General features: G+C 44.1%; 1 protein-coding gene across 1 annotated transcript in view; it reads left to right on the top strand.

Annotated features, from left to right (window-relative positions):
- The window catches only part of MTMR12 (myotubularin related protein 12), a 56,840-nt gene extending 42,157 nt beyond the window's left edge, over nt 1-14,683 (top strand). The window contains exons 11-17 of the mRNA XM_008057175.2: nt 724-802; nt 2,030-2,100; nt 5,794-5,966; nt 9,004-9,171; nt 10,193-10,354; nt 11,353-11,412; nt 13,972-14,683. Of these exons, the coding sequence (XP_008055366.2) occupies nt 724-802; nt 2,030-2,100; nt 5,794-5,966; nt 9,004-9,171; nt 10,193-10,354; nt 11,353-11,412; nt 13,972-14,544 (1,286 nt within the window). The 3' untranslated portion in view covers nt 14,545-14,683. The remainder of the gene's footprint in view (nt 1-723; nt 803-2,029; nt 2,101-5,793; nt 5,967-9,003; nt 9,172-10,192; nt 10,355-11,352; nt 11,413-13,971) is intronic.
- Nucleotides 14,684-17,108: the final 2,425 nt, after the last annotated feature.

Here is a 17,108-nt window from a genome sequence, read left to right as displayed (position 1 = left end):
GGCTAATTTTTGATTTATTGTAGAGATGAGGTCTCGCCAAGTTGCTCAGGCGGGTCTCGATCCCACAGGCTCAGGCAATCCACTTACCTCAGCCTCCCAAACCACGGGATTACAGGCTGAGCCACCGAGCCCGGCTAGCTGTTTTATTTTAATCACCTAGGAGTTCCAGAGATATTTACCTTTTTTATTTGAGTTTGCAACTTTTAAATGCATTAGATTTCTGTAAAAATTAAGGTTCTTTGTTTTATATGGTATGTAGTGGGGAATCATGTTGTGGTTTGAAGGTACAAGAACCTCTGCATTAAGACTCTAACAAAAGTCAGGTCTCATCTTTAGGCTTCTGTGGCATCAGGATGTGTCAGCTGCATTTTCCAGTTGTAGGAATAGCAGCCTGGATGTTGACTCTTTTTGCCTAGTTCATGTTACTTTCTTTGTCGAACTACAGGGTGGACCATGACTTTGTGTGTGCATTGTGGGCATTTCTTGTTTCAGCAGTGAAGGTCTCTTTTTGCTACTACACCTTTCTGTGGGTCTCCAGCTCAAAAACCATTTCAGCTGAAGTTTTGCACTGCCATTTACTTAAAACAGAGTCTTGTACCTGCATTCTGCATTTGAGTCCAGAACTGTTGATCTTAATAGCCTAGTTGAGTAGCAAAGGCTTTTTTGTGTCTGGCATCTCCTTGAACAATGATCAACATCTTTACTCTTTTTTCTTTTTTTCAGATAACAGTACTGAATTTTGGGACACAGATATAAAATGGTTTTCTCTGTTGGAAAGTAGCAGTTGGCTTGACATAATCAGGTATTTTAAGCCATTGTTTTGCTTGTGAATTTCAAAGTGGTAAAGCAAACTGACAAACAATTGAGCTGTTTACTATTTCATAGAGTACTCTTAGGGCACATGTTCTATTCCGGGCTTAGCCGGATTTCACATTTGTCACTTATTCCTGTACACATTTGATAAGAATTTACAGACATGCTACTGACTTAACGAGGAGATGTACTCTATAGACAAGGCATTGAAAGACTATAGGAAAGGCTGTGGCAACACAAAATTGCAATTGAGGCAGCAGTGCTGGCCTCAAGGGAGAAAATGGGGTGAGAATGGGAGAGATACTGACTTTTCACTGAATAATTTACTGAAATTTGTGCCTTATACTTGCTATTTAAACATTTTTAAAAATCATGGTTATTGTCCGTTAGTCATTTGAGTTTGGGAGTTAGGTTAAGAACCCCACTTGATATACTGAATAGCTCTTTACTTGTGTGGTGAACTAGAGGATATGGCAGAGGAAGGCACAAAACAGAAATGATGATGGGGGAGAGAACAGCCCCAACCCTAGGCAACCCTCCTTCTTCCTCGCACGCATTTTCCCTCAGTTCTGCAGTGAGGATTGTGGAAAGGGGCCTCAGCCCTCCAGACATTTGCTTTGGAGATCCTGCTGCATGTCTCATAATTTTGAGTATATAATGGCAGACGGCAATATGTGTTATAAAAGAAAATAACCTGTCTTTGTGTGGTATAGGCAGATAAGGATGAGCATCCCTAACCAGATCAAGAGGCCTGCTGTGGCAGGAGAGGGCACCACTGCAGGCAGAGAACAGCAACTGTGAAGCGCCCCAGTTACAGGTTGGGAATAGGTCACAGCTGTACCAGGTGGCAACAATCTCCAAGGAAATAATATATGTAGAGAGAGACATTTTGCAGGTCACCTTGAATAAAGCAATGTGAACATGCCTCACGTTCTCCAGGTGTGGGTATTTATGGTTTTAGAGGGCTCACTAGCACACTCACATATGGGCTTTCAATAAGAATGGCTTGTTTAGAAATCGCCTCAGAGCATTTCCACTTCCATTTTGGGATTCCCTTCTGAAAATTTTCAGTTTCTAATATGCAGAAGAATGTGTCCCAGTATCTGGAGAGTGTAAATGGCAATTAGTTTCTTTTCTGGAAGATTTTAGTATGAAAAATCTTATTGTTTATTTTACCAAACTCAATGCTCTTTTTTCTTGTCTGTTTTCTATTTAGACGTTGCCTGAAAAAAGCAATAGAGATTACAGAATGTATGGAAGCACAAAACATGAACGTTCTTCTCTTAGGTAATATATTTAAAGCACAAAGGGTGATTTTTCCTTCACTTGAGATTCAATTTTTATATGTATAGCTTTATGTATTTGGAATTGTCTTATAAAAGAAGTGAATCCTTCCCATTCTGGCCAGGTGCTGTCGCTCATGCCTGTAATCTAGCACTTTGGGAGGCTGAGTTGGGAGGATTGCTTGAGCCCAGGAGTTTAAGACCCGCCTAGGAAACACAGTGAGACCTTGTCTCTACAAAAAATAAAAAAATTAGCCAGGCATGGTGGTTCATGCCTGTAGCCCCAGCTACTTGGGAGATTGAGGTGGGAGGATCACCTGCACCCAGGAGGTCAAGGCTATGGTGAAACGATTGTGCCTATGCTCCAGCCTGGGCAACAGAGTGAGACCCTGAACTCAAAAAAAAAAAGGGAAAAGAAAGAAATCCTTCTCATTCCTTTCTCCCTAACCTTAGAATCCTTTGCCTTGGATTTCAATGTTACAGTTTAAAACAAAATTTTTTCACTTAAAACTTGGCAGGTCTTATTCACAGCCCAAGAAGGAATTGTTTGGTATCTTTACCAAAGCTCATATTTCCAAAGCTCATATTTCTTAGTGTTTTGGATTTTGTTTTATGTTAACTCAGCTTAGTTAAAGTTAATGTCTTTCAATAATCCTTTTTGTAGAAAGTGACCCATGGGTAATTTAGTTGTTATTTTTATATCTTTGTGTTTAACAACTTCATATAGTTACCATAGAAACTTGATGGTCTGTGACTTCCTTTTCCTCAGTGGGCTCAACTTGTACATGATGCAAATATTCACAGTGTGCCAAAGCAAGTGTAAACCACCCTATTGATGCTGTAACTGGTTAGATAGAACTAAAACATTACCTGTTGTTTAGAAGTAATTTGTTTCTTACAGCCCTACACTATAAATTAAGTGGATTGTCTCACGCTTTATAGCCCCAAGCTTTAATCATTTATCTGATGCTCTCCCTAGCTGTCAGCCTTAGGTGCTAAGGGCAGTTCTTCTTGTGACTTCTGTCCATCTGATGCTGGCTGACTGACCTAGATTTAAATACATTTATTGAGCACCTGCCATGTGCAGAGCTCTGCTCTTCTGCCTATTAGAAGTTTACAACCTAATGGGAGAATTACCTCAAGAATGTTATAGAAAAAGACCTAGTCAAAATGACAGAACTGAGCATTATTTGAGTACTGACCTATGGCTAAAAGGAGCAGGGATAAAGATCAGAGATCTGAAAGATGGAAGGACCCAGGACCAGATCACACTAATCACAGAGTTGTATAAAGTGAAAATCCCATCTTTGACTGATGAAACGGAGGTGTCCTTCACTCCTATTGCACTTCTGACTCATTTCTCTTCTGAAATTTCATTTTCTAGCCCCTCTTCCTGTCACCCATAGGTATACCATTAACAAATGCAGAAATAAAAACTTCCTTAAAGGCCAGGCTCGGTGGCTCAGCCTGTAATCCCAGCACTTTGGGAGGCCGAGGTGAGTGGATTGCCTGAGCCCGCGGGTTCGAGACCCACCTGGGCAACTTGGTGAGACTTCATCTCTACAATAAATAAAAAAATTAGCCAGGCATGGTAGCACACGCCTGTAGTTCCAGCTACTTGGAAGGCTGAGGCGGAAGGATCACCGGAGCCCAGCAGGTCCAGGCTACGGTGGCCGGGAGCAGCCACTGCACTCCAGTCTGGGTGACAGAGTGAGACTCCAACTCAAAAAACAAAAAACAGCCAGGCTCGGTGGCTCAGCCTGTAATCCCGTGCCTTTGGGAGGCTGAGGTGAGTGGATTGCCTGAGCCTGCGGGTTCGAGACTCGCCTGGGCAGAGAGACCTCATCTCTACAATAAATCAAAAAATCAGCCAGGTGTGGTAGTGCATACCTGTAATTCCGCCTGCTCGGAAGGCTGAGGCGGAAGGATCGCCGGAGCCCAGCAGGTCGAGGCTGCAGTGGCCAGGAGCAGCCACTGCACTCCAGTCTGGGCGACAGAGTGAGACTCCAACTCAAAAAAACTTCCTTAAAAATGAAATTTGTTTTGAAACTGATAGCACTAGAAGACAAAAAAAATCTTTCTTTTTTTGAGACAGAGGCTCACTCTGTCACTGGGCTGGAATGCAGTGGAATGGTTATGGTTCACTGTGGCCTCCAACTCCTGGGTTCAAACAATCCTCCTGCCTCAGCCTGCCAAGTAGCTGGGATTGCAGGCACATGCCACCTCACCTGGCCAATTTTTAAACTTTTTTTGGTAGAGATGTGGTGGGGGGGATCTTACTTTCTTGTCCAAGCTGGTCTTAAATTACTGGCTTCAGGTGATCCTCCTACCTTACCCTCCCAAAGAACTGGCCAAAAATCAATTTCTTTTAAGCCTGTTTCTTCCCATAGTTGAGGCTTACTTTTTGGAGGAGACAAGTGTAAGCCTGGGCCTCTGGTGTTTTGCAATTACAGGGATTAGGATAAAAGACCCATGAGGCATCACAGGAAGAGCAGCTCCCTAGTTACAGTTCATTTTGTTGTTGTTGTTTGAGTCTGAGTCTCACTCTGTTGCCAGGCTAGAGTGCAGTGGCATGATCATGGTTACCGCAGCCTCAACCTGCTGGGCTCAGATGATCCTTTTGCCTCAGCTTTCCAAGTAGCTGGGACTACAGGCACGTGCCACCATGTCAGGCTAATTTTTTGATTTGTTGTAGAAACAAAGTCTCACCATGTTACCCAGACTGGTCTCAAACACCTAGGCTCAACCAATCCACTCGCCTCAGCCTCCCAAAGTGCTGGGATTACAGGCATGGGCCACCGTGCCCAGCTGTTACCGTTCATTCTTAGGTTTCCCTTGCCCCAGTAATATTAGCAACATTCTTCTCATGGACATTTAAAAAAAACAATTAGTGTTACACTTATTTTGTAAAGAGAAAACCATGGATACATAGACCCTTAGGAACTCTAAGATAAATACACAGTTACAGATGTGCTCTAAATCATGAATATTAAACAAGTGCGTGAATGCACCTTTCGTTGGATAGATTTGGTAAAATGCATCCCAGGTGGGCACAAGGGAGTAGCAGGGAGAATTTCACCCCTTAACTAGGCAAGAAGCCAGCAGCTCTATACTCCTCAGACAAAAAAGGAAAGAGCTTTAGAACTGGAAATAAGAGATCATTTTGGTACAATCCAGAAATACTGCACTTTCTCCAAAACTGTGTTAGTGGAGAACTTAGGAGTAGAGAAAAGGAGCTCTGAGGAAACGTATCTGAGAAGAAGCCAAGCCTTGGAACAGTAAGTTCAGTGACAGAGACTTCAACATCTCAGGAGGAAAGGGCTTTAGACCTGTCTGTGGAGCCAGCTGGATCATCATTATGTGGGTGACTCCATTCATGGCACGGCACAAGTGGGCACCCACATGCTGAAACTGGATTTACAGTGCTGCATTTATTCATTCCGTAAGCAAATCCATATTTAGAGCCAGTGTATGCCAGGACCCATACTCAACAGGCTAGCAGCAGTTTGTCTCTCAGTCTGAAAATGTGACCCTTTTTCTTTCCATTGGCTTTTGCCTTTCGGGACTAAGAATGTGACTGTTAATTGCAGACCTTGGTGTTGGGAACCCTACTTTTAACTGTCACTGAGAGTGCTCCGCGGCTTTCTAACACTTTCTGTCCTCCTTCCCCTCGGCCCTGCTGCTGGGGCCCTCCTAGAGGAGAACGCGTCCGACCTCTGCTGCCTTGTTTCCTCTCTGGTGCAAGTGATGATGGACCCCCATTGCAGAACAAGGACTGGTTTCCAGGGCCTCATCCAAAAGGAGTGGGTCATGGGCGGCCACTGTTTCTTGGATCGCTGCAACCATCTCCGCCAGAGTGACAAAGAGGAGGTGAGTTCTCTCACTCCAGACTGGTCAGTCGTGGGGGAGCTTATAGGATACCTGTCTCTTATAGGATACCTGTCTTCAGGTGGAGGATCACTGCTTGCAAAGTGCACACCGGCCTTTTAGGACAACTGGGGTTAGGTCATTGTGTAACGATTTTGGATGCTTTAAATGATATTGAAACCCTTCCCAGCGGAAAGAGATATTAACAAGCATGTTTGGAGTCTTCTTTTCTTAAATTGTGAACACCAAGGGTGAAAATAATATTGATTTATAAAACTTAAATATAAGCTAACTCAGTGAGAGTCTCTTACAATCTCTACCAAGTTAGTCTTTTCAATAAATGGGTATTCAGGGTGTAAGTTTCCTACAGAAAGTACAAGTTGAGGATTAACCAAAATACTTGGGACCAGAGGTGTTTTGGATTTTGGAATTTTTGCACTATAATGCTGGTTGAGCATCCTTAATATGAAATTCAAAATGCTCCAATGAGCATTTCCTTTGAGTGTTATGTCAGCAATCAAAAAGTTGTCGATTTTGGAGTATTTCAGATTTCGAATTTCAGATTTCAGATTAGGGATACTCACCTGTACAAAGTAAGACATACGTAAATTTTCCTTGCATATATCCTTTTCAAAATAAAGCACAGGGCCATGTTTATGCCATCCATTGCTGGGGTCTCAGTGGTAACTTATGGGGCTGTCCCCACAGCCTCTTCTGCTGCTGTCTGGGTGAATCACTCCAGACCTGGGCCTCCGAGCTCAGGCACAGGAGCGTTGGCGCTTTAGATCACTTTATGAAAATGAGCCCCCGCAGATTGTGTTGTGCTTGACCCTGCGACAGCTGTACAAACTCCCTTGGCTGCCTTCTTAATGACTGGGGAGGGGGGAATGAAAGCTGACAAACTTTATTTAATTGAGTCACCTGCAGAGCTGATGTATGCTAGTGGCATGACTCGTGGTTTTTCTTACTCCAGATAATTAGCATGTCTGCCTGTGGTGCAGAACAGCTTGACACAGCATGCTGTGGGATTAGAGAGCCATGGCTCCTGCGTTTAAGGACTTGGTGGGTTCCTGAGGTGACCCAGGACTCTTTCACTGGACCAGGTGGTTTGTTTCAGTCCTGGCCTGTACTCATCTGGGTCCCACTGAGCTGAATAGAAATCACCAACTTGGAAGGGACTTTAAGGAATTAATTTGAAAAGTTGATGAGACTCGTATCAAATGATAGGCAGAGGGAGCTGATACTGTGAGGAGAAGGGAATTTTTTTTTTATATCTTGAGAGCAGGGGGACTGACAGGTGCCATGTCTAATGGGAAAAGGGTCCAAGAGAAGGCCTGATCTGTTCACCCAGCCCTTGGAGAAGTCACTCAGATTTTCTGAGACCATTTCCAAGACTGTACAATGAAATTCATATTTTCTGTTCTATCTAATAATATTGTGCATAAACTGCAGTATGAAATAAAGTTGCTGTATAAATGTTTTTTAGCATCTCAACATAGACATATTGGAGTTTTGAAGGAAAACTAGGTGGTCACATTTGTGATATAATGGAAGCAATACCGGGCTTTACTTGAAGAGCTGGATTTGCACTCATCTGTCTCTTAGGAGCTCTGTGTGAAACCCTGGGCCCACCGTAAGGAAGAGACTGTAACTTAGCCTATCTTGCCCACTGGCAGGGTCACTGATGAGTCAAGAAGGATAAGCACTTTGTAAATGACAAAGCACTCTAGAAACTACTATCTCTACTCATCAAGATAGCTAATAAAGAAGGCTCATGAATTTTTAAAAATACACATGTGAGGCCGGGCGCAGTAACTCAAGCCTATAATCCTAGCACTTTGGGAGGTTGAGGTGAGGGAATTGCCTGAGCCCACAGGTTTGAGAATAGCCTGGGCTACTTGGCAAGACCTCATCTCTACAATAAATCAAAATATTAGCCAGGCGTGGTACATGCACCTGTAGTTCCAACTACTTGGATGGCTGAGGAGGAAGGATCGCCTGAGCCCAGCAGGTTGACACTGGGGTGACCGTGAGCATGCCACTGCACTCCAACCTGAGTGACAGAGTAAGACTCCAACTTAAAAAAAAAAAAAAACCACATGTGAGGTCGGGCCCAGTGGCTCATACCTGGAATCCCAGCACTTTGGGAGGCAGAGGCAAGAGGGTTCCCTGAGCCCAGGTGTTCAAGACCAGTCTTGACAACTTGGTGAGACCTCATCTCTACAATAAATTAAGAAATTAGCTAGATATGCTGGAGTGTGCCTGTATTTATAGCTACTCAGGAGGCTGAGGCAGAAGGATCACCTGAGTCCAGCAGGTCAAGATGGTGGCCATGAGTGTGCTGCTGCACTCCAGTCTGGGTGGCATAAAAATAAACAACCAACCAAATAAATAAATAATATACATGTGAAAAATGTTAGAAACTCATTTGTACTACTTCTGCCTTTTCTCCAACTCCCCTTGTCTTCTGGGCCTTTCCTGCAGTGGGTGGAAAGAGAGCCTTCTCATTCCAGTTCAGTCTCTAGGATCCATCCCTGACCATCAGTTACTGTGTGGGCAGGCAGGGCGATGGGAGTTTTTTCCTCCATAGTATTTTGTTGACAAAATTCAAAATAGCAATTATAATTGAGTATAATTTTTTGTAATACTGCTCAACTAATGAGAAGAATGAAACTATTTTGGGGGAGATAACATTTCACTCAATTGGGGTTCCATGTTAGTGCTTTCTGTTATCAGAATCAGTGGCAGGTGCTCATCCATTTGTTAATGCTAATTTATAATGAGATTTTTACATATTTCATCTTTGAAATGTCTTTAACACAGATAGGTACTGCCAAATACTGATATTAATCCATGAGCACGTGCTTTCGATCAAAAAATGTTTACTGTTTGCGATGAGATGGAGTATATTGTGTTTCTCAGGGAATGCAGTGCTCAGAAGTGGTTATCCCACAGCTGCTGAGTGGCTGCCTCCTGAGTTCGGGACAGCTTGCATTGGGCTCTGTGCTTGCTAAGTAACACATGTCTTGTTTTCATGCAGGTGCCTGTGTTCCTGCTTTTCTTAGATTGTGTCTGGCAGCTGGTGCACCAGCATCTCCCCGCTTTTGAGTTCACAGAGACTTACCTGACTGTTTTGTCAGATAGCCTGTACATACCTATTTTTAGCACCTTCTTCTTCAATTCGCCTTATCAAAAAGATACTAACATGGTAAGACCCCTCTTAGGAACCTGTGTATTTCAGAAGCTCCATCTCACAAGTAGGATGCATTAATATTGATGCTAAAAATGGTACTCACTTCGGCAGCTCACGTACTGAAAAAATCGGAACAGTACAGAGAAAATTAGCATGGTCTCTGTGCAAGGATGACATCCAAAGTCGTTAAATGATCCATTTAAGGAAAAAAATGTTTATTTAACATTGACCATATAGCAGGCACTGTTCTATGTGCCTCTTCAGTGTCATATTTACTCCGCACAGCACCTCGCAGGGTGTGTATTATCCTGAGGAAGCTGAGGCACATAAAGGACAAGTAACTCACCACACAGTGAATGTTGTAGCTGGAAACAAGTGTTGGAGCTGGGAAATTAAGCAAAAGTGAAAGTTGTCCTTTTGAAGGACAGTCAGACGAGATGCCCTCTCTCGTGTTTGCTCAATGCCTGGGACTGTGCTGTGCAGAGAATGGAGACCAGGCAGAGCAGGACAGGGAGGCTTTTGGTTTCCATCTGAAGCCCCTTTAGTCCTTCCTGAGGCTGTACTCCAGGGGCGTAGCTTCAGTGCTTCTGAGCAGTAGGGTTTGCTTGAACTGGGAGGATGACCAAGTCCCGCAGTGAGCTGGCAACAACAGCCCCAGTTTCAGAGCCCAGCCCTGAGACTCACCAACTTCATGACTTTGGGCAGTTTCATTTTCTGAGCCTCAGTTTCCTTAAATGTAAAATTGGAGAAACAATAATTACTCCACAACATTGTAAAAATGCCCAGCGCGGTGGCTGTCATGTAGTCTGCTGGAAAGTAAATGTTCCTCTTCTCCCTCTTCGCCACAGAAAGCTGTTAGTAAGCAACCACTGATAGCCTCAGCCTTTAAAAATGAAGTCTCAGTCTTTAAAAGTGAAGCGGCCATGAATATTCATGCAGGGTAGGAACGTCCTTCCTGGTGTCTGTTGCTCAGAATTATGTGTTTGCCTTCCTAGCACTCCATGGAAGCCATGGTGACCTGTGCTTGTCTTGGCAGGGTAGAGAAAGCCAGGATATACCAAGTAAGCCTTTGAATCTGCTCACCGTGTGGGACTGGTCTGTACAGTTTGAACCCAAAGCCCAGATGTTGCTTAAAAACCCTCTTTATGTGGAAAAGCCAAAACTGGACAAAGGCCAACGGAAAGGAACACGTTTCAAAGTAAGATGTCCACATGTCTAACCCTCTTCATCTGCCCCAGATCCCATGTATGTAAGGATAAAAGTTGCATATAGATTCTGTCTTCCAGCGTATGTTTTACCCCTCAAAACTATCTGCAGAGTGGAGATTTGTGGTGGGCAGATTATTAGGGCCCATTAGAATCCTTTGCTTTCAGCAAATCAGTTTTTGCCCTGATGAGATGTGGCCATTTGCTGAATGCCACTGAGGATGCTACTGCTATATTCATGCTGCATGAAATCCTGTCTCTCAACTCCCGCCTGTGTGTGGTCAGTAGAGTACCAGGAACGCTGATCGTATGGGGTTTTTGTTTTTGTTTTTGTTTTGAGTTGGAGTCTCACTCTGTCGCCCAGACTGGAGTGCAGTGGCCGCTCCCGGCCACCACAGCCTCGACCTGCTGGGCTCCGGCGATCCTTCCACCTCAGCCTTCCAAGTAGCCAGAATTACAGGCACGTGCTACCACGCCTGGCTGATTTTTTATTTATTGTAGAGATGAGGTCTCGCCAAGTTGCCCAGGTGGTTCTCGAACCCATGGGCTCAGGCAATCCACTCACCTCAGCCTCCCAAAGCGCGGGATTACAGGCTAAGCCACCGAGCCCGGCTCATACAGGTTTTAATTGGCTGACAGCAGTTCAAGTTTCACAAGTTAAACCTTTTTTTAATGAGCTGTACCTATAGGCTGGGGTTAGGACACTTTTTCTGTCAAAGGTTATACAGTCTCTCACAACTACACCAGTTTACTGTTAAAGCACCCAGGTAGCCTTCGACAGTAGGTGAAAAAGTAGACATGGCTGTGTTCCAGTATTCACAAAAATATATGCCAAGCCAGATTTGGCCCAAGGGCTGCCAGTATGCTGACCTGTGCTATGAACCACAAATGTCAAAGAATTATTTTTGCCTTCAGATATTTGTTCCTGAATTTACTAGTTGTTTCAGTCCAAAGTTCTCTAATGGTAAATTATTTAACTGACATTTCCTAGCTCTGTCACCAGGCCCAGAATTTCTCCCCAACAGATCCCACAAAGGGGAGGGCAGTGATGGTAAGTCCAAGTCGATGTGTGTCATGCCTTCTCCACACCGTCCTAGTCATGCATGAGCCTGGCCAGTTCTGGTGTGAGAGTTGGTTTCATTCTAGAGAGTATTGGAGACCTGTGTAAGCCAAAGCTGGCAATTAGAGGCAGTGTTGGCTGCTGAGTGACTTAAAGCTGCCACTCTGCCCGTTTAGGGGTCCTCAAACGCCCAGGGTAGATGTTTCCCCTTCCTGGTTCAACCTCTCTTCTGCTAGTTTGACCGGAATTGTCCTGAGCCCCCAGAACAGCTTGGCCAGAAATCAGTTTTTCTTCAGTATGTTATGCCCCCTGGTGGCTGCACACACATTCTGGTGAGAGTCGGGTTAGAATCACAGAACCGCCCAGTGCAAGGAGCCTCAGAGACTGCAAGGCCTATACGTTATTTTACAGAGGAGGAAATCAAGGCTCCTCGCTTCTAGGAATGGATTTCATTTATTGCCTCAGATCCAGTTTTTCTAATTGTCCCTTCTCCTTGTATGTAGGACAGCCTAGGCTCCACGAGCATGCTGGTCAGAGAGGTTTGAGCTGAAGGGCTGGAGAATTTCAGATTGTGTTAGCCAAATCAGAGTGGGGCAACAAAGAGTCTCGAAGTCTTTGCATAAGAAGACTGGTCCAGTGTGGACACCGAGTTAAGTGGACCAGTGGCCTTAGAGACTGGGGAAACTGTGACTGAAGAGCATGCAGTGCTGCTCTGTGAGTTGTCGCGCCAGAGCAGGATTCGCCCAGGTGTGCAGCCTCAATGTCAGCTGCAGGTCGTGACCAGGCAGGCTTTGGGCTCCCATGCTGGCCTATTTAGAATGTTTGATCCACTTAGGAGGTTGAGCAAAGGGGGTTTCCAAACCCAGAGAGAGTTCAGTTAAGAGCCCAGGCTCTGGAGCCAGACTGTGTTTAAAACTACTTAGTAGCTACAGATTACTGACCCTCTGTGCCTTAGTTTCCTCATTTGTGAAATGGGGCAGTGATGGTGACTTTGAGAATTAGGTACGTCAATCTATATAAAGCACTAAGCCTCCGGGTGCGGTGACGCATGCCTATCCCAGCACTTTGGGAGGCAGAAGTGAGAGGATCGCCTGAGTCCAGGGGTTTGAGACCAGCCTGGGCAACTTGGTGAGACCTCGTCTCTACAATAAATAAAAAAAATTAGTCAGGCATGGTGGTGTGCACTTGTGGTTCCGGCTACTTGGAAGACTGAAACGGAAGGATCACCTGAGCCCAGCAGGTCAAGGCTGCAATGGCCATGAGTGTGCCACTGCGCTCCTGCCTGGGAGACTCTGACTCAAAAAAAAATTAAATTAAATTAAAAAAAACAAAACACTAAGCACAGAACCTAGCAGGCAGTAAGCACTCGGTGACGGTTTGGTTTGGTCTACTGCCCTGCCTGATGCACCCTGTTCATTGGGGGAGGAGACGGGGCAAGCTCCTGGCCTTCATCTCTCCTGTCCCTGAAAGGAAAGTCAGAAATCCTGGTCATCTCTGAGTTTTGGTCTCGTGGATGGTGTTGCTTTCTTTTGTATATTTTTATTGTTATTCCATATTAAGGAAACATTTCCTTTATAATAAAGAATATGTTTCCACAAGGAAGACCGCTGGCAAAAATATGTTAGAGGGTTGTTAGAACTACCCTAAAAATTAAGTTTTTGTCTGTTCTTTCTTCAAACAAACAGGAGCAAAAGAGCTGGGGAGGAATAGCTTCTTCCACGTTTTTTTATCTTCTCTTTTGAGCCCTTGAGAACCCTCTGCCTTTCTGACCACTTTATCCATCTTCACAGTCCATGAACAGTGCACGCCAAAAGAGAATACTCTGCTTTGGCTGCAGAGAGAATGTCTAAGTAGGGAAACAGTTTAAATGTTGTCACATTTTCCCTCCATACAGGTTGTCAGACAAGAATGTCTGGCCAACTTAGCTGGTTCCTCAAATTCCTTTGCTCCCACCTGCCTGTTTTCTTTGTACAAAAGAATCTTTATGACATAGGATTAAACTCTTACTGGATACCTGAGAAGCTGCTCAGTTATTTCATCCACATGATAGAATCTTCAGGTAGTCAGCACGGCTTCCTTGCAGGTGTTCAGAATAATGTGGTGGTTTAATGGCCCTGAAGTTCTCAAAAGAAGAAATACCTCACTCCCTTCAAAATATGAATAGGCGTCATCTTCAAATTCCCCTAAATTATTATCTTAAGTTAAACGGCTTCCTCAAAAGTACCTTGTGTCCTTTGGCACCCCTGTGACAGGGGAGGAGGGCACTGAAAGCTCTCCTCTGTGTCCCAGTGTGCCTTTCTGCACAGCTACCACACACACCTGGCTTCCCCCATTTGCTTCTGATACAGTGTGCATGGCGGAAATAAACGAGAACCCCCTCCTCTCTGTGTGTTACAGCATTTTAATGAGTATGCATTCACATGGCCATTCCAGTGTCTCTTGGTGCTTGTTAAAGCAGGATTGTGCCTTTTTTTTTATGATAACAACTGTGCCTCTTATGTTAACTGTGCCTCTTATGTTAACCAGAGGTTTTTGTGTTTTCTCTCAAAGCATCAGCGACAACTCTCTTTGCCACTCACTCAGTCTAAGTCGTCTCCCAAAAGAGGATTTTTCAGGGAAGAAACAGATCACTTAATTAAAAATCTTCTGGGCAAGAGAATTAGCAAACTTATTAATTCTTCTGATGAACTGCAAGATAACTTCCGCGAGTTCTATGACAGCTGGCATAGCAAGCCTATTGACTATCATGGTTTGTTGTTGCCTCATATAGAGGGGCCAGAAATCAAAGTCTGGGCCCAACGCTACTTGCGCTGGATTCCAGAAGCCCAAATCCTGGGTGGTGGTAGAGTGGCCACTGTGAGCAAACTCTTGGAAATGATGGAGGAAGTCCAGAGCCTACAAGAGAAAATCCATGAGAGACACCACCACAGCCAGGAGGCCCCCCGGGCAGAGGCTCCCTGCCTGTTGAGAAACTCTGCTCGCCTTTCCTCTCTGTTTCCCTTTGCTTTGCTCCAGCGACATTCCTCCAAGCCTCTCTTACCCACCAGTGGCTGGAAAGCTCTGGGGGATGAGGAAGATTTGGCCAAACGAGAAGATGAATTTGTGGACCTAGGAGACGTGTGACCTGTCTGTTGAGTGACTCTGAAAGGGGAATGTGGGAGATTGGTATAGTTGACCCCTAGACTCACATCACGCCGCAGTGAACGCCGGGAAGGGCCATTAGCTGGCGCTCCGTTGGAGTAAACTGGGCCTTCAGGAAAAAGAGCTGGTTCTCGTTATTTTTCATGGTCCTAAAAGACTATGCAATTAAAACCATATCTTTAGTATTATTAATTGGAAGGAATTACTACTTGACCTGTAATAGAACTGTGGTCACTTTCTGATGCCTGAGTATTACACAGAATCTGCAATGGCCAGTTTACTACTAGAAAGGGCTTCGGTAAGATGTTGTTGGACTTGATACTTTCTTCAGATCCTTTCTGTGCCAAGATAATCTATCCAGTCACTGGGAGTAGTAAGTTTCTCCGTAACCCATCCTAGTTTTGAACAGGTTCAGCTTTATGTGATATTCGTACGGCAAACTGAAAGATTTAAGTAGAGGTTTAAGGTGTATGGCATTTACTGAAACCATAGCATTTTTCCTTCCTGCATCCTCTTGCTTTAGAAAAGCTGGCAAGTTCCAGGTGTCACTCATCCTACTGCTTCAGTCCATCCTCCCGCCTTCAAGGACTGTCACACTGCCTGTGGGTAGTAGGCCTTTGCCCTCTTGCCTGTGCTGTGCTGACAGCTCCAGGTTTCCTCCGCCTGCTCCGTTCCGTTGGCCACTGTCCCCTTGCTCTCCCCGCCTGGGTGCACGTGGTCCCAGTGTCTTGCTGCTAAACCTGTTGGTCACACTGGGGAAATTGCTTTGTTTCGTCAGAGAAGCCTGTTCCTCTGGAGTCTCTCAGTGTTTGCAACACATCGCTTTGCCTTTCTCGGATCGCTGCTGAGGCTTCAGAGTACTCGCAACCATGGTCTCTCCAGCAGCCCCTGAGCCGCTTCCTGGCATCCTGTTCCCTTTATAGACTGAAGGGGTTGGGTAACTTTTGAATGCGGCTTTCACAGGAAAGCAGTTAAACATAAACTATCAGAAGTGATGATTATCATATAATACCTCAGCGATTTAAAAAGCCATAGAAGAAACTTGACTATGCCTGGTCACCTTCTTGGATCTGCTGTCCAAATGAGATATATATAGAGATATAGACATAATTTTTTTAAGACAGGATAGTGTACTTTGTAAGGACCAGTTTTTTTCATTCTCAATGCAACCCTGTCAAATCCCATAAAAGAAAGGGGCGGGGGGGGGGCAGAGGGAAACTCATGCTAGAATGTCTTAAATCGAATATTTGCCTTTTATATATATTGGTTCTCTAGTATGAAATCCAATTTGAAGTTACAGGTTTAGAAAAACTTTCAGTTGCTCGAGGGCAATAAGGAGTTTTAGAATATTGACAGAGGAGTTTCTGGGTTTGCACTGAATCGCCTTTTGTACATACAATAAGTTGTCTTGCTTTTCTCCCAACTCCATGTTAACTCACGAGCCGCATGGTCTGTTAAGCTGACAGACTGAGGGAGGGCAGGATTCATGCAGCTGGGGGCCAAACACACGTTCAGTCTCGGTTGCCTTAAGAGTTACTAGTGAGGTCAGTGTTAGGCTTGCAATAGGGATTTTTAAAATACACTAACTAGTTCCTTAGCTACCTTCACATACGTTCTGTGGGCCTTCTTAAGTTAGCACTAACCTCCACCTATTTCTCTGCACCATTGCCTCCCAGATACACTATGGAGCTAACTATTTTTGTTACCATATTATAACGTGAATATTTATACGGTAGCCTTTTCAGTCTTAGTGACTTTCATTCCAAAAATGCCCGGTGTGATGCTTTACATTTTACAAAGTATGGTTTAAAGGCACAAGGTCATGGCCCTTGTCATAGCAGTTGAATGTGCGTTGAAATATTTTTCTATGATTTTTTAAAAATTACAATAGAAAAATAAGCTGTTGTAACATGTAAGGTCATGACAATTTTTGTATTTATATTTGAAATCAGATTTCTATAACGTATTTGTGTACAGAATTCTCGGTGGGTTTATATATTGTGAAATTTTTATCCAAGATTGAAATGTGGGTTATACTTAACAATAAAAGCTGAAATAAGACCATTTACTTTGTTTAAAATGCTGTACTGTGCAAGTTTGGCAATGTATATTAATTTACTGTACATAATATCTTGAGTTTGTTTATACCTCTAAGTTTTTACACTGAAGATAAACTAGCTTTAATTAAATTCAGAACTTTTTTTTTCTTTATAAGGGAATAAGCTGTTAAGCTAAATCTGTATAAACGTGCTTTTTATTTTCTGGATGCACAATGAAAGTTTATACTTGTATCTCACTGCATCATATCCGATTGCAGAAATTAAAGCACAATTTACAAGCAATACTGTATTCACTGTGGTTGGTATAACACATGGGGTAATCCCTTTCTGTCATTCTGGTGATGTTAAGAACATGCTGGGAGCTGGGCTCAGTGGCTCAGCCTGTAATCCCGTGCCTTTGGGAGGCTGAGGTGAGTGAACTGCCTGAGCCCGCAGGTTCGAGGCCCGCCTGGGCAACTTGGCGAGACCTCATCTCTACAATAAATT

Source organism: Carlito syrichta, unplaced genomic scaffold (assembly GCF_000164805.1).
Source record: "Carlito syrichta isolate Samal-C Ts95f unplaced genomic scaffold, Tarsius_syrichta-2.0.1 Scaffold302842, whole genome shotgun sequence".
NCBI lineage: Eukaryota > Metazoa > Chordata > Mammalia > Primates > Tarsiidae > Carlito > Carlito syrichta.
The sequence above is the reverse complement of the archived record's forward strand: the minus strand, read 5'-3'. Positions and strand labels throughout refer to the sequence as shown.